Source organism: Pleurodeles waltl, chromosome 1_2 (genome assembly GCF_031143425.1).
Source record: "Pleurodeles waltl isolate 20211129_DDA chromosome 1_2, aPleWal1.hap1.20221129, whole genome shotgun sequence".
In the NCBI taxonomy this organism is placed as follows: Eukaryota; Metazoa; Chordata; class Amphibia; order Caudata; family Salamandridae; genus Pleurodeles; species Pleurodeles waltl.
In genome coordinates, this window is record NC_090437.1 from 1337207753 (window position 1) to 1337230041 (window position 22289).

Sequence of the window (22289 nt, forward strand, 5' to 3'; positions counted from 1 at the left end):
TTTAATTTCTAACCTAAGTATTTCTTGCATCAAGAGCAGAGCGGCCATCTTGGGGCACTCTATCGGGTGCTGTGAGTTGATAAACTCATTGCACGTGTTTCCCAGCCCTTTCTCCATCTTCCCGCTTCCCGCCCCTCGCACATCTGCTGGACTCCCATGAGTACCTCCCCGTACCTCCTCGTTCTTGGCGAAGGAGAGGGTGCGAGCCTCCACGTCCAGCACACAGGTGATGCAGTCCCCCTGGCTGTAGGGTGCCAGGACCCTGCTCAGCTCGCCACCATGGTACAGGTGCCCACTATAGGCCCTGTAGAGCCACATGTCCTGGCTGGTGCGGTGATTGACGTCTGCGATGGGCCAGCGGGAAACCCCAACACAGGTCCCCTCGTTCTCCTTGTTCTCAATGGTGATGTGAAACTGGAGGGAGGGAGAGAGGGGGAAGATTGTAAATACAAGGAAAAAAAGACTGCAGTGGATAAAGTTTAGATATGTTTGATCTCATGTGTTCAAAAACCTTCATGGAAAATAAGAAAGCTTCCACGTGGTCATACTCATTTATTAAAATTTTGCATAAATCATGTCACAGGTTACAGCTGCACAAACACACCTGAGTCACGTACACGTACATCATGCATCTTATGTTATATTTGTTTCGCTTTACATCAGGAGAGTGTACACCTTAAACAACTTTGCCAGAAACCACTGTGCATACCACAAGCATACGTGACCTGCGGCATGCACTCACCTTGTCAGTAAAAAGCCACACATAGCCACACCATCTGCATTTCTGACCAATCTCTGTAAACATTAACTGATCCCAGGTAATACCTGACACCGCAACGAACACACCAGGCAGCATTGACATAGAGTGGTCCAAAGAATCGCTTCTATGCCGCAAAGAACTAAAGAGTTCACATGGTAGACACTCTAAGCCATACATTAAGTGGCTGGTACTCCAGCTCCATATGTTATCTTTATTTCCCCAGTCATCTGTTTGACCACATTTGTGAAAAGATGACAACCTCTTTTGCATCATCAAACCTCCTGAGATATTTGTACTGTTGTGGATTTCCATAACTTAGTGGAGAAATGAACTCCCTAATCACCATACATGTTTGACGTCCTAATTTGCAGTCTTTAATAAATTCCAAAATGTTGCTTCTTGAAAGTACTGACACATTGCTCCTACTGTTAATGGAGAGTTTTACTTTATCCATACGATCATTGAACGTACAAATTTCCTCTGAGTCCAATTGCTGCTTGGTCTAAAAGGATGATATGGTCCAGATGCAGAACAGAGTTAAATGGCAACAAATCCAAAGCTTTGAGAAAGGGATGAAGACATGATAAAGCTGCTAATAAATCAGAATGATATCAAAATAAAAGAGGGGGTTCTTTTGATCCTTTATTAACTCTGGGAATATTTAGGATATTTACTCAATGGAAGGCATACATAGGTGTAACAGATTAAATAAACAATTAGGGACTAACAAAAACAACAATGTATCCCAAAAGGTGGATCAATCCACTCTCTCAAAGGCAGAAGAAAGATCTATGACATCCGTGTAGCGTGGACAGCCCTCTGGGTTTACATATTGATAGAACATGGTCTGAAGAGACCCGAAACAACAAAACCACGATTGCACCAGGAGAATTTAACCAGTTCCATTCACCCAAATCTTGTAATTGACAAAGGGTTTGGCAAATAATTTTCTAAAATATCCTAACAAGGAGATTATTTGATCATTGCCAGGATCATATGATGGGATTTGTTTTGTTTAACAGCAACAGCAAGCTCTCTTTGTACCAGATGGAAACATAACATGGCTAAGCACAGCTCAACAAGATTGGCTACATAAGAATAGACCATTCTCGCGGAGTTCCTTTGATACAGCAATTTATAATTGATTAAGGCCTTGGGTTCCGAAATTTTTAGATTTCTTTATTAGCCAACTAAGGCCCTGAATAGAGGGATTTATAGTGTATTTTGTGCTATGGGTAATATATCAAAGAAATTACATGATGTCATCATAATCCAAGTATACCAACTATCAATATATTGCAATCCATCAATTATAGTGGCAGGGTTGATTTCTTTCCATCAAATTACCAGTTCCAAGTACATTTGCTAAAAAGCCTCATAATCCTTTTTCGCAAGGGTGAGACTCACTCTAGTCCAACATTTGGCTCGAGATGACTGTTTCAAACAAATTATCATTTATTTTGCCTGTCGGCAGATTAACATGCACTTCTCCTTCCCATCTAAATATCCAATCCTTCTGTTACCATTGGACAATTTCACTTAACATCATTTTGTGTGTATCCACATCTTGGAAATTGTCCAAGGAATACATTTTACACAAGTATTAATTCAATGCTTTTCTTCGCAATTAACGGAATCAAGCTAGCAGTGTAATTTTGGAAATCATTCCGATTAACACAATTTATACGTATCAACAATTGTTTAATTCCATACATTAGGCATCATGTGGACTATACCACTTTCTCACACGGATCTGTTTCCAGCTATGCATGCTTTCTTCTGTCCTAGTGTTGAAATGGATTGCCAATCCAGGACAAGATCAATGAATGATTAGTGATTAATCAAAGTCCATCAAATCAGGTTCAAAGTAGGTCTTTGGGGTTAATTTTGCATTATGATCCCACAGGAGTACTGATAGTTGTAAGAGTGCTGCCAAACCATTCTGGAAGGTCTCATTGTCCCAGTCCCATACCCAGGGGCGACAGGTAACTTTAAAAATCAGTTGGGTGCAGCGCCGAAAAACTCACAAGAGGCTGCTGGCTGGTGTCTCTCCTCTCCTGGATGTCAAGCAGGAAAGGAAGGAAGGTGGTTAACTTCGTGCAAGTCAATCCAACCAATCCTGGAACTGCTCTCATACTATTTTCAGCATGAGAGCAGCTCCAGGATTCATTGGAGCAGACTAACCCAGCATTCATTTTGCCTGTGCCTGCAATCTCCAGGCTGTTTTACACCGCTAGGATTGCTGGCTCTGAATTGCATTTGTCGGATAAGCCGGCAGTAGACAGCCAGCCAATCTGACATGCGCACTGAGCACCTGCAGATGTCATCCTGCAATCAGCAGGAATCTGCCCCGCCCCACCATCACACTCGCCGCTGCTCGTATCATTGATTTTCATTGAAAACCGTGAAGCTGTTGCTGCTGTTGAAACTCAACATAAGAACACTTTTCAGGTGAATTGTCATGCTTTACTCACTAAATCATGTCTGATTTGTGTCTGATATTAGGTATGACTCAAAGTACAACAATCACTAACTCCCCCACCCCATGTTATGGACTTGGAGTACTTTGTTAACAATTCTAGTGTTGACGGCATTGTGAGAAGACATACAAGCACCTACTTCTTGTTCTCTGGCTGACCCAACAGAGGTGGGATCGCATTTAACTGGCAGCAAATCGTCCAATAATCACAACAAATGTCTGTTTGCTTGAGAAAGCAGGGCTTCCAGTCTTCTAAAAAGCAGTCAAATGAGGAAGTGGTCTGACAGTTTTTAGGCTGATCAGTCTTTTAAGACTGAAATAACAATATAGGGTGTAAGGTAGGCGGCAGTATGTCTTGAAATGAGTAATCATGATATGAAAGGGCCAAAGTAACCTGATTGAATGTTTTGGCCTTTCCCAAGTTGTTTATCCTTATAGCATTATTACCTTTTGTTGGTGAATTAATTGTAGTCTCATTACCATTCACACTCAGTTTATCATTCCCTTTAATAAAGTAATCATCCGTTAGTTTTGATCCATAGATTGCAGAGGCTGAACAGATAAAGGATTACACAACAGTGCAGTCACAGCACCAGTGTTGGATATCAAAGAATCGGTACACATCCCCATATGTCACAATCTGCACACCTGAAGCTGCACTATTTTAATCTGAAATGTTGTCAAACATAGGCCAGGGATCCATCATCTTGGCTTTTCAGTAAATTCCCTTCCGTGCTTTCCCTGCTAAAAGGCCATGTTAGGGGGAAGCAGCGTTCTAAGTGAGAAGGTGGAAGGAGTGATGTGGAACCAGCCACGTGCAGGCTGTGGGGCTGACACTATATTCCGGATGCAGTGGTCGAAGTGGGCGGGATCGGAGGGGCACAGCGTGGCCCTACTTTTCTGATTTATCAGAAACCGTTCCCCTAATACAACTGTCCCAAGATGGTTAATTCCTATATTTTAAATGCTTCAGCTGAGGCGTCATGCAGTAAGTCTCCTGTACACTGAGTTTGAAGCAGGGCAGACAGTTAACAAGCCTTCCTGCAGGGTGCCTGATTTCCTTAAAGAAATGCAAATGTGCGCAGTGGGTTAATCTTCAAATCAAAGGGGTCACCTGTAAATGTAAAGGCGGCTTGGGAGGAGGTACAGGCTTTAATTGATCGATTCACTCAAAGCTTTGTAGTGTCAAAGATTTATTTTTGAGTGGCAGTGCAAAGAATTAACAACTGAGCTGTGAAGTGCCTGCTTTCTAGTTACATAGATTTTACTACCCATGGCGAGGTGTTGAAGGGACAGTTATGTCAAAAAAATTACATTAAGTTCAGTCTGGTTATTTCCAAAATCTATATTTTGGAAGCACCATTTTATCCTAAACCTTTTTGTGCATTTTGTAACAGTCTATGTTATACTGTGTGTGATGCAAGTTTAAAATAATGACTTACATATTCACACAGGCTCCGACCTCCTAGTACTAAAAATACACTTCACTGTTCTCCACTGCACCAACCAAGATTCTGTGGCCCTCTGGTTACACACAGACCCTTGCAGCGCATTAACTAATAGAGGTTTCATAATGTACTACAGGGCATTTCCCACTGAGTAAAAACTTTTTAAAACGTATTTTTCATTTAAGCTGGGTGCTATTTTATATGTGGCAATCTGGCGGTGAAAGACAAAAAAAGTACTGAATATTTTGTTTTCTGTGCAACACCTTTGGCCCCGCCCCCAGGCTCACTGACCCCGCCACCAGTGCATGAAGCATCACAGTTCCCATGCTTTTTTTAATGCACTTTGACCAATCTCCGGGACAGACTTCCCATGCAGGCAGCGATGCCTAGACATACGTCTAGCTAGAGTGTGATGTGCAGAACTACATGCATTCTTTCAGCTGCAGGTAACACAGTACAACAGGTAGAAACGTCATGGACCAGCACACATTGCTGAATTCCCATCCAGTAAGGCAGGAGAGGCGGTGGTGGAGGGGTACCCCAGTAGAAAGCTTTATAAATACATACATACACGTACACACAGCACCTACACGAGGTCCACATTTGGGTTGGGTTCATTCTCTCATAAACACACATCACACTCCTCTGATCATCTCACACACCTTCCAAGTGAAGCAGCCTGAAGTGATGGCGCACCGGGCCAGCCCGTATCCTTTCCCGCCAGATGAATGGACCAGCATATTGCCGCTTTCTAGAGTGCAAGAGAGCAGTTTTTTTGGCTCAAAAGAGACCTCGGGAATATCAATAGTATCTTCATTCACCGCTGCGGAACTCTGCAAAGCACAACAAAAATCGGAGAGGCATATATTTAAGATTTAATTTAACATTTTTGGTCCCTTTGTCTATCTCTGCAAAAAATTATAAACAAATAGTAATAACAAAATTTAGAAAAAAATGCATTGTTGCAGATATTCTATGTAAACCAAAACAGGGTGCATTTCCTGAACCTGCACAGAATATCCTGCAGTATAATGTACACAATTATGAAAACATGGGGAGATCTGTTCTGGTTTACATGCTGAGTGAAAGGTAAGAGATGTCCAAAGTAAAAGTAATAGAAAGGGAAAAGGGTAGTAACCAGGGGTACGTAGGGTTCCTATTGTATGTATCCAGGAGCCATATCTGAGTTCTGGACCCCAGATGTACCCCTCATTGCTTATTCCTTCATCACTGACTTGAATTCCTGTTCGGTAGCTGACCACACTTAAATATAATGCTGTCATTCTCTAGTCGTTATCAGTATGACCACTGTTTGTTACTGGTGTCCTCAGATCCATCCTTATATGGCCAACTTGAGAAGGTCACTTGAAAAAGAACCACCTCAATCCGGCCTTGAGACAGTAAATTCACAACTGAAATCTAGACAATGTGTAAAAAAAGCAGGACACAATTTGGTTCTAAGTTCATCTTGACCAAGTAAGGAAGTTCTGTCTCCCAAGATGAGGGGACATTACCTAAAGTCTGCACAATTTGCCGGAGAAGTGGAACGTCTGCCTGCCACCTAGTAACCTACCTGCTTTGAGAGGAAAGGAGTGTGTCTGTAGGATGGGAGACTGTCCAGGAGGAAATTCCAGCTGTGCTCCAGTGTCAGGACCTCCCAGAAGTTGCTGAATGCTCCTGGGAGTGAAAGTTGAGCTGACCTGTTTAGTGAAGAGTCTCTCATATCCCTTCCTGGAGACCTCAGTGGACTATGTACAGAAATCAAGCCAAGAGGTTATCCTGTGTCGTCCGGCACCCCTGGGATGCTGTAGTGTTACTGTTGCTGTTGTCCACCACGCAGACAATCCCTAGGAGGAGCTCCAATCAATGCTGAAGCAGAAGCCAAATCTGCCCTACAAACTGCATTTGCCTGTAAAGGGCTCCCACATGTGAATCTACCCAGGAGGCCACAACTATCCGCAACAAGCATCCTTTGCATCTCGGCCTGGAGGCCGCATCTGCCCCCAAGCAGGCTTACCATGCTGCTCTCCTGATGCGGCTCCGGTCCCAACTGAAGCTGCTGTTCCCTTCAGCAGGGACGTTACTGAGAGTGGTAGCCAGAGGAGACTATGCCAGTGCTTGTCAACCATGATGGCAGAGAACACTGAACTAGCCGTGCCAATCATGTTTTGCCTCAGTATTGCTTAAATGTTCTTATCAATTAGGGCACACGCTTAAATGTTCTTATCAATTAGGGCACATGCTATTGAACTGAAGTGAAAACTGCTTCAAGTGAGTAGAGACCAGGTGAAGTGCCTCTCTACTTAATTTGTGCCTAACAGAGTCTAAGATCTATAGACATGATAACCATGCCATAGTGGGTCACATAACTAGGCATCGTAGCTGGATTTATGACCTAGCCACTAAGCATCATTACACTGTGTTCAGTTACATTCGGTAGTCTTAATAACATATTTTCTTTTTAATACAATAAAACTGGCCTGGATAACATATTTGATGTCTGTTTTTTGACTGCTGATGTCAGAGCAGTTGCCCCTAGACTGCCTGGCTGAGAAGCCTTTGACTGCTCATCCTCACTGTCCTGAAAGTCAAGTGTAGAAATGGTTGTACTTGGCCCATTTGCAGAGCCACAGTAGGACAAATCCCAGGACACCAGTGGCAAACAACCTCAACCCTCACAGTTGGGGACCTTTAGCTCCATCTGTTCCGTGGCCCCCTCGGACTGCGTATGACAGTGATGGATGGAAATACTTGAACTGATCTGAATGACTGGATGTTACTAATGGAATATTCATTCAAATTTTAGTTAATCCATTTCTTTAGAAACAAGAATTAATCAAAGTAAACCTCATTCCTAGCCCCACCATAAATGGAAGAGTTCACCCCTAACTGTATTAGGCACACACTCTGAGCGGGCACACAAGCAACACAGATGGATTTCAGTCTTGCTGGGCTTCATTGTGAGGTAAAGCTTGAATTCCTATGGTGCTTGGTGCACATGTCTCAGTATTTAATATCGCTTTGGGTGACAGATACAGGTAGGACAAAAGAGATACGCAGTGCGAGAAATCAGGTTGTTGGTTGACTGGGGTGTGAGCCCTGTTCAAGCAACAGCTACAATCCCTTGCAGGGTGAACCACAAAAAGACAGTAATTTAACCTGTGCTTAACCCTGGGTAGCTTGGCACAAAAAAGCAGTCAGGCTTAGATGAAATGTGTTAAGTAGTTATACAGTACACAAAGAGTAACACAGTGAAAACACAACACAAAAAATCCCAAAACAATTTAGAAAAGTAGAGTGAATTTTTTAAATACATTATTTGACACCTACTTCATCAAAATCCAATTGGTAGAACTGGAGTTATGAATTTTTAAAGTTTAAGGTTGAAAATAGATATTAAAAGCAAACAGCACCAACCGTGGACATCTGGTCGTGCTATGCCAGAGCAAAGTCAAAATTTCAGGCCGACCGAGATACACAAAATGGATTGGGTCTGGTCACAGCTTATCTTCAGACTTAGGTAATTTTGAAGTAAAAGTCTCTGAGAAGGTAGAAGTTCAACTGGGCAAGTATGCAGAAGTGCCTGAGAATGGAGCGTTGTCATGAGATAGCCATGGAGCGCAGCCGCAGTGAAGATTTTTACCTTCGGACTTAGTCGTCAAGATTGAAGTAAAAAAATTCCAGCGGGATGAAGCAGAAGGCTGTAGCCGAAGACAGTTCCATAAGGTCAGATAACCCTTTCCTGAAGGACCGCTGAAACGGATTTGCTGCTGCAAGAAGAACTATGCAGTGTGAGAAGCAGCAAAGTCAATCCAACCGGCGATGCACCTCGGTGGGTAGGCGAGCAGGTTGTTCCCAGTCTCTTCCTGGTTCTCAAAGCACATTTTCGCCAAGTCCTCAGTTTTGGAAATTGCCCATCTGGGCACCTTTAGCACCACAACCAAGGGTCCAGGAGTGGATGGAGACCTATTGGGGGTTCAGGACTCCCTCAGGCTGGGTCCCAGACAGGCTACAGAGACAAACAGGCTAAGGGGAGAAAAATGCCAACTTTCTAAAAGTGGCATTTTCAAAATGGTAATGGAAAATCCAACTATACAAATAAGAAAGGTTTATCATTTCAATTTGATATAGATACCAAACATGAGATAACAACCTGCTCCCAATTAGGAATTACAGCTTACTAAATTCAATAAGGAATCCCCAGTGTTATCCTATGGGAAGAGTAGGTCTCACTGTAGTGAAAAACACATTTCGGAGTTTTTCACTATCAGGGCAAGTAAAACCTAAAAGTACACGTCCAATCTTTTAATCACACAGCACCCTGCCCGATGGGCTATCGAGGGCCTACCTTGGGAGTGGCTTATATATAATTAAAGGAGGAGTTTAAGGCTTAGCAAGGGAGGTTAAATGCCAAGTTGACATTTCATTTATAAGCCTTGGTATACGGTATACCACTCTACAAGGGGCATATAAGTAAATTAAAAATGCCAATCAGGTGCAAGCCAATCAAACCATGTTTAGGGGGGTGAGCACAGTGCACTTTAGCACTGGTTAGCAGTGGTAAAGTGCAGCGAGTACTAAGGCCAACAAAAACAAACTTTAGCACCAAACTGGAGGCAAGCAGGAAAAAAGTTTGGGGGAAGACCACCCTAAAGCTGACAGTTCCAAAATTTACACTCAGAAAATAAAACTTTATTTTGTCTATTTGCTTTGCACAAACAAAGCAAGAATCTCTCACTGATTTTAAGGGCTCAATTTAGGGTGTGTTCTTAGTGAACACGCTCAGTTAAGAAACACAAACCATGGTAACACATATGATGGCCTTTATCTATAGTACCAGTTTCATAACACCTATAGGAGACTGTAGCATACCATACACGTTTATTGTTGATTGAGACTCCTGTCATTGATGCATTGATTAGTATTGAGTATGTTGCGCTAATATCTACTGTATGTAAGTCAGCTATGTATAAGCTGCAAAATAGAGGCCCCAAATGGCAAAATGCTAAAAGACGATGTACAGTTCACTTGTCATAGTTCTTTACGTGAGATTCAAAGCAAGTTACTTGAAATATGATTGTGAAGTATTGTCAGCAATAGCCATTCACTCATGCAGGCACATCCAAAGGTAACGTTTGTAGAGTCACTAATGGCACTGGGTGAAAGCGTCCATCTTGAAGGAAACAATCGTGCACCTTGAAAGGCAATCTGTCAATTCTTGGATCCATTCCATGAAAAAGTTGAATATCTCTATTGTCAACAGAGCACTTGAGAATAACTGAGCTGAATGCACTTCTGAAATCACTTTTCAATGAACAATAGCAGGATCATAATTGCTTCCAAAAATTGGAATCGGCATCATTCCATTAACAACTGTGCATGTAAAAAGTCAGGAGGGCTCTGGAGATTGATCCAAAAGTGTACTCAAATGCACTCCATATCTCTACACCTACGGATGTAAGATGTGTGGCAACTGCTGTCGTATTGGAGATATGTAACACAGTGCCTACTGCATTAGTGAATACGAGTGGGTAAGGTGTTTGAACCAACTGAGTAACTTCCACTGCAGTTTGTGTAGTTTGTAATATATAATTGTAAGTTAACATAATATTCACTGAGATAATTTTTGATAATTTTTCTAGATCTGGATATGAAAATGTGTTAATACTAAGCCAATTAAATAATCTTGTTGCTTTTTTTGGTGTGGGTAAAGTTCATTACCACACACATTCATGTACAGCTACAACGTAAATGAACCATGAAGGATTAGGTAAGACACATTCGCCAAAAGTTTTAAGATTTTAGAAATTGTAGGTTTTTGCTTTATTCTAAGTGAATACTTGCTTTCTGGAAAGTGAGGTTACATCAGAAATGCAAGGTCACCCGCTTGCAGATTGTTAGAAATGGAGTCTTTGGTTGGCAGTCAGGCTACCCCCTGTCCAAGCAAGGACCCTCACTCTAGTCAGGGTAAAGGGGAATCACACTCAGTAAACCCCCGCTCATCCCCCTGGTAGCTTGGCACGAGCAGGTAGGCTTAACTTCAGAGACAAGATGTAAAGTATTTGTACCAACACACACAGTAACTCAGTAAAAACACCACAAAATGACTCAACACTGATTTAGAAACAATAGGCAATATTTATCTAAACAAAACAAGACCAAAACGACAAAAATCCAACATACACAAGTCGAGTTATGAATTTTTAAAGATTAAACTAAAAAATAGCGCTTAGAAACACAAAATGCTTCGATGAGGTGTTACACGGCGTTGTGACTGAGTCGTTCCCAACAATCCGACGCCAATGGCGCCAGGCACGGAGTCACGCAGACCCGCAGGTACAGAACCTTAGTAAAGTGTGAAAACAAGCTGGTGCGTGAAGTCGGGGATCATGGCTTTGCTGGATCTGAGGCGGCGTCGGTTCCGGTGCTGCGGGGGGAAGGAGCTGAGGCGTCACAAAGAGGCGTCGGGTCCTAGGTGCTGAGCAGTGGAGGTGAGGTGGCGCGAAGCATTGAATCAGCGCACTTTGGGTGGCGTCGGTCACGACGTGGTGCGGCAACTTCCACGGAGTCGGAGACTACCGCGGGGCTGCAGCAGTGTTGGGCCTGCGAGGGTTCTTGTTCTCCAGCAAGGACCACGGAGTCCATTGCAGGTGGCGTCATGGTATTGGGCAGCAGCATCAGTCTGGGGTCGCCCGAAGTAGGTTCTCTTGGTTTTTCACCAGCTTCTTTCAAGGGCCCAGGGACTGGATAGGGCACTACTTGTCAGGGCAGGAGTCTCAGCAGAGAGTCCAGGTGCTGGTAGGTGAAGTCTTTGATGGCCCTGAGACTTCAGAACAGGGGACAAACTCAGTCCAAGCCCTTGGAGATTCTTCTCGAGCAGGAATGCACAACAAAGTCCAGTCTTCGTCCCCTTTCACAGGCAGAAGCAGCAACTGCAGGGTAGCCCAACAAAGTACAGAAACATGCAAGGGCAGCACTCCTCCTCAACTCTTCAGCTCTTCTCCTTGGCTGAAGTTCCTCTTGATTCCAAGTAATCTAATTTCCAGGGGTTTTAGGGGCTCTTTGTGTACCCCTTACTGCCTTTGAAGTAGGCCTCTGGTACTGGGGAAACCCTATGTTGTCAGTGTGTATGTTAGGTGTCACTGGGATCCTGCTAGCCAGAACCCCAGTGCTCATAAGTTTATGGCCTATATGTGTTCCCTGTGGTGCTTAACTGTATTACTGAGGCTCTGCTAACCAGAAGCTCAGTGTTTATGCTCTCTCTGCTTTCTAAATTTGCCACTGCAGGCTAGTGACTAAATTTACCAATTATCATTGGTACACTGGTACACCCCTATAATTCCCTTGTATATGGTACTTAGGTACCCAGGGTATTGGGGTTCCAGGAGATCCCTATGGGCTGCAGCATTTCTTTTGCCACCCATAGGGAGCTCTGACAATTCTTACACAGGCCTGCCACTGCAGCCTGAGTGAAATAACATCCACGTTATTTCACAGCCATTTTACACTGCACTTAAGTAACTTATAAGTCACCTATATGTCTAACCTTTACCTGGTAAAGGTTAGGTGCAAAGTTACTTAGTGTGAGGGCACCATGGCACTAGCCAAGGTGCCCCCACATTGTTCAGGGCCAATTCCCCGGACTTTGTGAGTGCGGGGACACCATTACACGCGTGCACTACATATAGGTCACTACCTATATGTAGCTTCACAATGGTAACTCCGAATATGGCCATGTAACATGTCTATGATCATGGAATTGCCCCCTCTATGCCATCCTGGCATAGTTGGCACAATCCCATGATCCCAGTGGTCTGTAGCACAGACCCTGGTACTGCCAAACTGCCCTTCCTGGGGTTCCACTGCAGCTGCTGCTGCTGCCAACCCCTCAGACAGGTATCTGCCCTCCTGGGGTCCAGCCAGGCCTGGCCCAGGATGGCAGAACAAAGAACTTCCTCTGAGAGAGGGTGTTACACCCTCTCCCTTTGGAAAATGGTGTGAAGGCAGGGGAGGAGTAGCCTCCCCCAGCCTCTGGAAATGCTTTCTTGGGCACAGATGTGCCCAATTCTGCATAAGCCAGTCTACACCGGTTCAGGGGACCCCTTAGCCCTGCTCTGGCGCGAAACTGGACAAAGGAAAGGGGAGTGACCACTCCCCTGACCTGCACCTCCCCTGGGAGGTGTCCAGAGATCCTCCGGTGTGCTCCAGACCTCTGCCATCTTGGAAACAGAGGTGCTGCTGGCACACTGGACTGCTCTGAGTGGCCAGTGCCACCAGGTGACGTCAGAGACTCCTTCTGATAGGCTCCTTCAGGTGTTGCTAGCCTATCCTCTCTCCTAGGTAGCCAAACCCTCTTTTCTGGCTATTTAGGGTCTCTGTCTCTGGGGAAACTTTAGATAACGAATGCTAGAGCTCATCAGAGTTCCTCTGCATCTCTGTCTTCACCTTCTGCCAAGGAATCGACTGCTGACCGCGCTGGAAGCCTGTAAACCTGCAACATAGTAGCAAAGACGACTACTGCAACTCTGTAACGCTGATCCTGCCGCCTTCTCGACTGTTTTCCTGGTGGTGCATGCTGTGGGGGTAGTCTGCCTCCTCTCTGCACTAGAAGCTCCGAAGAAATCTCCTGTGGGTCGACGGAATCTTCCCCCTGCAACCGCAGGCACCAAAAAGCTGCATTACCGGTCCCTTGGGTCTCCTCTCAGCACGACGAGCGAGGTCCCTCGAATCCAGCAACTCTGTCCAAGTGACTCCCACAGTCCAGTGACTCTTCAGTCCAAGTTTGGTGGAGGTAAGTCCTTGCCTCACCTCGCTAGACTGCATTGGTGGGAACCGCGACTTTTGCAGCTACTCCGGCCCCTGTGCACTTCCGGCGGAAATCCTTTGTGCACAGCCAATCTGGGTCCACGGCACTCTAACCTGCATTGCACGACTTTCTAAGTTGGTCTCCGGCGACGTGGGACTCCTTTGTGTAACTTCGGGTGAGCATTGTTTCACGCATCCTCCTAGTGCCTGTTTCTGGCACTTCTCTGGGTGCTACCTGCTGCTAAGAGGGCTCCTTGTCCTGCTCGATGTCCCCTCTACCTCCTGGTCCAATTTGCGACCTCCTGGTCCCTCCTGGGCCACAGCAGCGTCCAAAAACACTAACCGCACGATTTGCAGCTAGCAAGGCTTGTAGGCGTTCTTTCGGCGGGAAAACACTTCTGCACAACTCTACAAGGCAAGAGGGATCCGTCCTCCAAAGAGGAAGTCTCTAGCCCTTTGCGTTCCTGCAGAAACCGCAGCTTCTTCTGTCCAGTAGAAGCTTCTTTGCACCCGCAGCTGGCATTTCCTGGGCATCTGCCCATCTCCGACTTGCTTGTGACTTTTGGACTTGGTCCCCTTGTTCCACAGGTACTCCAGATTGGAAATCCAGCATTGTTGCATTGTTGGTTTGTGTCTTTCCTGCATTATTCCTCTAACACGACTTCTTTGTCCTTAGGGGAACTTTAGTGCACTTTGCACTCACTTTTCAGGGTCTTGGGGAGGGTTATTTTTCTAACTCTCACTATTTTCTAATAGTCCCAGCGACCCTCTACAAGGTCACATAGGTTTGGGGTCCATTCGTGGTTCGCATTCCACTTTTGGAGTATATGGTTTGCGTTGCCCCTATCCCTATGTTTCCCCATTGCATCCTATTGTAACTATACATTGTTTGCACTGTTTTCTAAGACTATACTGCATATTTTTGCTATTGTGTATATATATCTTGTGTATATTTCCTATCCTCTTGAGGGTACACTCTAAGATACTTTGGCATATTGTCATAAAAATAAAGTACCTTTATTTTTAGTATAACTGTGTATTGTGTTTTCTTATGATATTGTGCAAGTGACACTTGCGGTACTGTAGTAGCTTCACACGTCTCCTAGTTCAGCCTAAGCTGCTCTGCTAAGCTACCATTATCTATCAGCCTAAGCTGCTAGACACCCTATACACTAATAAGGGATAACTGGGCCTGGTGCAAGGTGCAAGTACCCCTTGGTACTCACTACAAGCCAGTCCAGCCTCCTACAATTGGTACCCAACTCAAAGGTCTATGGATGAAGGAATGAGTGGGTCCATCAGGATATGAACCTGAGACAATGAACATATTCCTGGAGTGAATTACTTAATCCAAGGAGCTACCAGGTGCAGTATCAGCATCAAAGCAGAGAAGCATATGTGTGTAAGTCTGTGAGGCAATTCTTGACAGTGTCAATGTACCATTCACTGGGGAAAGGTTTGGTGAGATGACATTAAGGTTTGACAAAATGTGTGAGGACCTGTAATGTCTCTGTTGGTCTGAGGGTCATGTGTTCAAGTCTTTCCTGTTAGGCACAGTTGCACACTGGGATGACTGTCAGAACAACAGACACATGTAAGGACCCCCCCCCAATAATGGCACCAGAGTAGGGGAAACGCAAAACAAGAAAAAAAGAAACCTAGCTGGCTCAGATAAACATATAAGGCACATACCCTATATTTTACTTAAAGATCAATGGAACACAATATAGACCTTTTGGCATGGTACATGCAATAGATGATCTGCGCCAATTCACTGCACAAAAAAGGTATTCACCTAAGATAGATTGACATTTAATTATTTTAATAGATATTAAGTACACCAGCTACACATGGAAGAAGTCAACATTTCATTAGAAGGATACTTTAAACTGGTGTTGTGAATCCTAGTTTGTTTTAATGGGAAACAGGAGTTAGCTCAGCCTTTGGCTTGCAGACTCGTGCCCCCGTCACCTAGTGACTTTTACCCTACTTAGCTTGCTCTGTTTTAGCACATTTATTTAATTAAATCTTGTAAGATAGCGGCCTTGTTTTTAGTTAGGCCCATGTTTTAGTTTGCGTTATCAGTGCCACCACGCTAAGGCATCAATATCAAGCGACAAAGATAAACAAACTGTAGGTCTTCATGCTTTCATGGGAATTGTTTATATAAATTACGGTCCCAAGCACATCTCGTTATCTATTGTTTGGGAAAAGACCTACATCAGGGGTCCAAGCAGATCTGTATAAATACTCACCACTTAAACAGATAGTCAGAGGGATTCTGACCAGATGTCATCGCTGCTATCGATGCTGCACGTCGCCTTGACAATGACCCAGTCTTTTTGTCCCTACAGAGTCTCAGCTAGAGACCTCCTTCTAAGGTAACAAAGGTTGGGGGGCTCTTCTCATGGACATGGCATTGGCAGATTAGGTTTATCACACCTAGCTCTCTTTTAGGTTAGAGGTTAGGCTCATTATGCTACAGTATAAGGACATATCTCATACTTTATGTCATTACATATTATTGCAAGATGGTGGGGATCTTTGTATTAATGACTCTTGTCTTTACCATTCTGTTTCTTGCACTGGTCATTATCCTAATCTTTGCAGCCCATGCAATTTATTCCAGATTGCAGTTTTGTTAAATAAAACCTATTGAAACTTTACTGCATCTTCTTCGTCGCCTGTGTTTGATTGAGACATGGTGTTTATGTGAAAAAGGGGTAATATCCGTTTAACCACAACACTCCCTGAGATGTCACACTCTTGAGTCCATGCGTAAAGGCTGCTACAAATCACCTTTTACTGTTTGGGGTTTTTGGTGAGGTGCTGCTTGTGAGCCGGGAGGGTTGGGACGACAGTTGTGACTTGTTGTAGGATTGGCATAGTCGCCTACAAACATAAGTACTGTCATCCTTAAACCAGCAGTCTTGCCCAGAGCAAGGGTCCAAACTACAACACTGGTTCATTTGATGCTATAAGGAACAGTCAAAAACATATTTACATAGACTCTCACCAATATTCAAACATAAAATCACACATGCATACATATACATCAAGACAAATATGGGCTCTGGGCACCCATTTAATTTCAGATACTAAACAGTCTGTTCTTGTTCAAATGTGTATCACTGAGACAGAGAGCCAGTAGTCCCATGAAATGCATCAACATACGTTTTCGTGGTGTAATTTGTTTAGGGGCACCTTCTTCAGGATCAAATACACATGGAAACATTTTTTTTAACAAATGTAGGGGTGGGGAGCTTAATGCCATGTCATCACTAATAATTAAAATACAGCTGCAGTTCGACCAGGCTCCTTTCAGCATGAACAATTACCTAATTGAAATGCATTGGTGTCAATCAATAAAAATATAACCTTCTGAATAGTGAAAAGGGTCCAAGCCTTTATACCTCACATATATGTTGCGTTTGTGCAATTAAATGATGTTGATAATGCTATGACATGCATATTCAAACACAGTTCAGGTTGGAGTGCGGCGTGATGGAGGTAAACCAAGGGTAAGCAAGTTCGCCGCACACGAGTTCAATAATTTGGGTGGGCATGTTTCTCTTTCCATATGGCAGAGAGGGGTCACTTCTCCTCCTGTTATCTGGACACTACCATGGTTTCCTCTCAACCTTCACCTTAACTTTAGAAGCAGAGGCAACAGAATGAATGATTTGATGCATTGTCTAAAATGTGAATACAGAGGCCCCTTACCATGTCAGCGGAAGCTGAATCGATCCTCAGTTTTTTAGCCATCGCAAAAGGCTCGATCCACACGCAGCCTGATACAACCTCAAATAACTTCTCCACCATCTGATGAGGAAGAGCAAGATGAGACAAGTCAACCTTAAAAGACACCAATAAAGACATTGTAGGTTATGACCCAATACTACACGGTTAGTAGAAAAGCTCATTGGATTAAAGAAACAAGCTGATTAAGGAGTCTTTAGCACTTAAAAAGGTAGGGCCTTAAGGTCATATATATTACAATTGGAAGAAACAGAAAAGGCAGATAAACTGCAAAGAGTGAGGCGTGAGGGACACAGAAAGAGGTCCAGTAGCTGTGCCATACCCCTAGGCCCATTAGTCACATGTTATGGGGGGTAGAGTTACTGAGCAGTAGGGGGACATTGGCTAAGTCGCTTTAGGATGCTAGATGTATCAGTCGGGAAGTCTCAGAGTGACTGTCTCCGGCCACTACCAGGCTGCACCCCATCACTTCCACACAGCTCTTGTCACCTCATCATTCTTGTGGGTAGCGCTGTAATAATTGTGATAGCAATGCTTCTACGGTGCAGTCTATGTATCCTGCCTCTAAGCACTGTGGTGGCTAATGCCTGTAAATTTGAGGTCAATGGGAGGGGAATTAGGAGAAAAGGACAATTTTGAAAGTGACCCTTCACCTTGTAGGAGAGGTTTGTAGTGTTTCAGATTGCAAGCATGTTTGGTATCACAACGAAAATGACAATGACAAATGTTGCTTGTCTGCTCTCCACCTCCAAGTGCCTGGCGCATGCAGCATACTTGCATCATGGACAATCCGAGAATGGAACATCACTGGGGTGAATATCTGCATAGTGCACACACCCGGCATTAAATCCCTACTTGAATTATAACAAAGAGTGTAGCAAACAAAACAAACAAGTGGTACGTTAACAAATCAACAAAATCCTAGGCCTCTAAAGTCCTAACAAACAAAGACTTGATATTTCTGGGAAGGCACAGGGTTCAATTTTAGGATATATGCAGTCAGGCTAGATGGATGAGTTGCAGTTGGTGAAGGGCTGAGGGTGGCACAAAACCTTATAGAGGCATCTGGGTCAGAGAAATAGTCCCTTTGCGAGAGCATCTGGAGATGATAGGCAAGAGTCAGATGCTCTCCGACTGGGGCTCCCAGGAGAGGGCTCTGTGGCCCAATAATCCTCTTGACAATGTGAGATGAGTTAGTCTTGGTTTCATTCATCTTGGTCTCTTTTGAGACTCAACTCATCCACTGAATCTCTTGAAGCCAGCTGTTTCTGTTTCTTTTATATCTGATACTGCCCATGCCCAAGGTTCACAAGAGAGTCTGATTGTTTTTCTTGGTAGTCTGATCTTTACAAATACCTGATCTCTTACACTGATGTCAGATACTCAAGCTTGACAACTTGCACTGCCCTGGTTTTTGTTGCTTTGTTGTTTTCATTAGGTGGCTTCATCATCAGGTGGGATCTGTGGCCATGTATGCTGATGGTTCATGGTGTTGGCAACCTTCCTTCCGGTACAGCGTTGGACGCCTTGTGGTCAGATGAGTAGTGTTGTGATATCTCTCAGGTACGAGCACTTGGACCATTCAGAGTTCGGTCCCGTAACATGAGCTCTGTGAAGAACCTTGCTTAAAGTCCACTTGAAAGTTCTGGCTTCTTCATTGGCCTGGACAAACCAGGGAGGGATCTGAATATGTTTAATCTTAAGCGAAGTTAAGTGATCTGCAAGCTCTGCGATACGAAAAGGAGGACCCTTATCAGTTTGTAAGCACTAAAGCAACTTGTGAGTTGGAATGATTTCCATAACAGATGTGGCTGATACAACCTGAACTTTCAAATACTTGGAACAATCATCAATGACAACTAGGACTTTTTCCAGTAGGCATCGCATCATCATCGTTTATAACATGCACTGAAGTTGGGGAAGTCGTTCTTTGCTTCTCGGTCTGCATGTGTCTTTCACTACTCCCTGGTGACCAGCCTGGGCCAATTACAAAACACAATCTTTGAGAGACAACAGGATTACCAGACGTCTGTGTGTCAGGAGTAACCTGGTGTTACAACAAGTTAATTTCTCAGATTGGGAAACACGTTAAAGTCTGGCGAGCCTCCATGGTGCTGCTTGATCGGCCTTGTATGGCGGCGTTTCATCATACTTGGTGGGTGGCCTAAACCTTCTTTCACCTCTGTCACCTTGCTTCTTTGTCAATTACAGGTTGAGGGTGTCAGGAGAGATAGTACTCCAGTTCTCCAATTCCAGCTGGTATCTGACTGTGATTGAGTATTCCTATAGTTGTAGAGTGGATTTGTTGATTTGTGGAAGAGTTACATGACAAACTTTAAAAGTGATGTATCAGCCGAGTGCGGTCAGTTAACAGTAACAGGGAGAGTGAAGGAAGGGAAAGGAGGCCAAGAGGGAGACGGGACCAAGACAGGTCGGAAGTATATGAAACAGAAAGGAATTGAAAACTATCCGTATCAGTTGGTTTGGTAACGTCTGGAAGAAGATGCAGGATCTGAACCAGGAGAAAGGTGCTTTGTGGCGGACGTGGAAGAACATTGCCACTAACTTATGAAGAAAGGCCAGGGAGTGAGAAGGAAACACTAGTGTGTGAGGAGGAGAGGCTCAATGGAGAAAGCATGGTCCGCTCACCTCTTGAATAACATCTGATGAGGAACAGGCAGGAAGCAGAGCTTCGAGAAGGTGTAGTATTAACATCCGGCAGCGGAGGGTCTGGATCACTGGTGCCCCTGAAGTCAAAGAGGGGTAGAAATGTAAATGTGAGCAATAACTACCCCTCTACAACTGACTATTACCCTACAACCTCTATGGATTCTCCTATGGTTAGTCAAGAAACCCCTTGTGCCTCTCCTACACGACAAGCTTTAAAATGTTTTCATATGTGAACACTAATAAGCAGATGCCATGACATCTATGAACGTGACATTAATTAACTTTTCGTATGATTTTTTAATTTCAAAATCTTTCTTAAATTAAAAACAAAGAAAGCGCTAAACGTCTGCGGACAAACATCAGGAAACATAAACTGTCTCAGACGTATAAGATGCTGATACGGAATGTGTCTGACCCAGTTGTGGCAGTGCGTAGGGCTTGGGAGGAGGAACCAGGAGAGTTTGAGGATGATGACCGGGGGGAGGCACCCGGAGAGGCAGTCATAGCCTCACAATTTCAGCATATATAACTAAACTACTCCACCATGTGTACTACACCAGGGTCTGACTCCACCGCATGGGATTGATACCCGATGGTGGGTGCTTGCGGTGCGGGAGCGCTTCCGGGGACTTGTCACATACGTTTGAGCGTTCTTCTGCCCTTTCTATTTTTTGGGAGGGTGTTTTGGTGCAGATGGAGAAAGTGTTGGGCTGGAGAGTACCGAGAGATTCTAAACTGGTGCTCTTGCATGTCACAAACAAGCTGGAGGGCACGCGATATCAGAGGGTGCTCCTATAGTTGGGCCTTATAGTTGACGTGGCTGCTCCATCAGTTGAGGGGTGGGCTAGGGGCATAGGCTTTTGCATGGACTGGAGCGCCCCATCAATAAGGCATTATAAGGTATGGGGAGGGTGGGCAGAGACACAGGGAATAACCTTGCAACCCTGCCCAGACATGCCACGGTCAGAAGATTTGCGGGGTGGGGCACATGGGGGTACTGGAGGACGCCAGGAGAGACGAGTGCCAGGTCTCTGAGAATGGAAGGGAACTGTGAAGTGGATTTGATCTTTTTTTTTTAATTCCGCCTGTTGGATCTATATGGTTGAAATGTCGATATGTAATACTGATATACGTACTGCCACATGTTATACTTGTAATGTGATGTACTTCCACACCATGGTTGGAAACTTAATAAAAAAAAATTTTTTTTTTAAACGAAGAAAAGAAAATAAAGCAACAGATAGAGCGATAACAAAACAGGACAAATTACAAACAAAATATGAGCTTGCAGGTAGTCATGGGTGACTTATACAGAGCTCGCGGCGTACGTATCAAATATATATGTATTGGGTCCAATACCAGAGGAAGTTGTCAAGAAAGAGTATATATTGATGTGTCTATGCTTAGTATTGATTATAGGCTGCTGCACTGATCACCTGGAGGACTGAGGCATGAAGTGAGTGAAGGGTAAGAAAGCACAAAGGCAGTGAGAGACGTCTGGACGATAAAGAAGGCGGAGGAGAGAGACATCTCCTCTCCTTCTTCAGTGTGCCTGGGGGGATCATGGCTGAATAGAAGATAACGTTCTCAGCATGACTTACGAGAGGTTGATATAGTGATGTCATTTCACAGATTTCCCTTCATGAATCTTGCTTGGGATTCTGCATAGTTTGCAGAACTGGGATTCACGTTTGAATAAACTTTGCATTGAGGTGAGGCCGCTCCACCTCAGGGAGTCCCCATCGCTGGCTCAGTTCAGGAAGGACCTCAAGACCTGGCTCTTCGCTGACCCGCACCCCCAGCTAGCGCCTTGAGACCCGCTGGGTGATAAGCTGTGCTATATATTGATTGATTGATTCAGAATTCAGAGACAAAATCAGGCAAAAGTGTGCAGGTACTAGTAGATCTTTTCCTTCCGTAGGTATTAACGCAGTGGAAGCCTGGCCGACTAACTCCATGGCTATGAAGATGTTGAGAAATGGTCACACAGGGATCATCGGTAATGATTTGAACATTTTATAGGTTAGGGAACCACATGGTTGCCTAGATCTGGAAGAATATTTAGGTATGACAGCATCTCTCATCTGTTGGAGGTGTGTTTATTAAGTCTTGTCGCTGTTTCAACATTTCTGGGAGATTTAATATGTTCAATGATTTACTATAATTATTAAATTATAGAATGATTTAATATAAACCCTTTCTTGACATTTTCTTTGGTGTAAACCTCTTCAAACATTTTCTACATTCAGAAACTATCATGTTTTTGTGTAAAATGATTTTACCAATCTTCAGCTGAATGGTGGTAATAAAAGGCTTGATTTTCTAAGTTTTAAGACTGTGCTCAAACAAACATAAAGTCCACCCTGAC

General features: G+C 44.1%; 1 protein-coding gene across 1 annotated transcript in view; it reads right to left on the reverse strand.

Annotated features, from left to right (window-relative positions):
- LOC138257190 (probable E3 ubiquitin-protein ligase HERC1) overlaps positions 1 to 22289 on the reverse strand; it is an 805868-nt gene that overhangs the window by 412916 nt on the left and 370663 nt on the right. The window contains exons 32-35 of the mRNA XM_069205891.1: positions 19901 to 19998; positions 17216 to 17347; positions 5350 to 5520; positions 175 to 414 (exon numbers count right to left, since the gene is read on the reverse strand). Of these exons, the coding sequence (XP_069061992.1) occupies positions 175 to 414; positions 5350 to 5520; positions 17216 to 17347; positions 19901 to 19998 (641 nt within the window). The remainder of the gene's footprint in view (positions 1 to 174; positions 415 to 5349; positions 5521 to 17215; positions 17348 to 19900; positions 19999 to 22289) is intronic.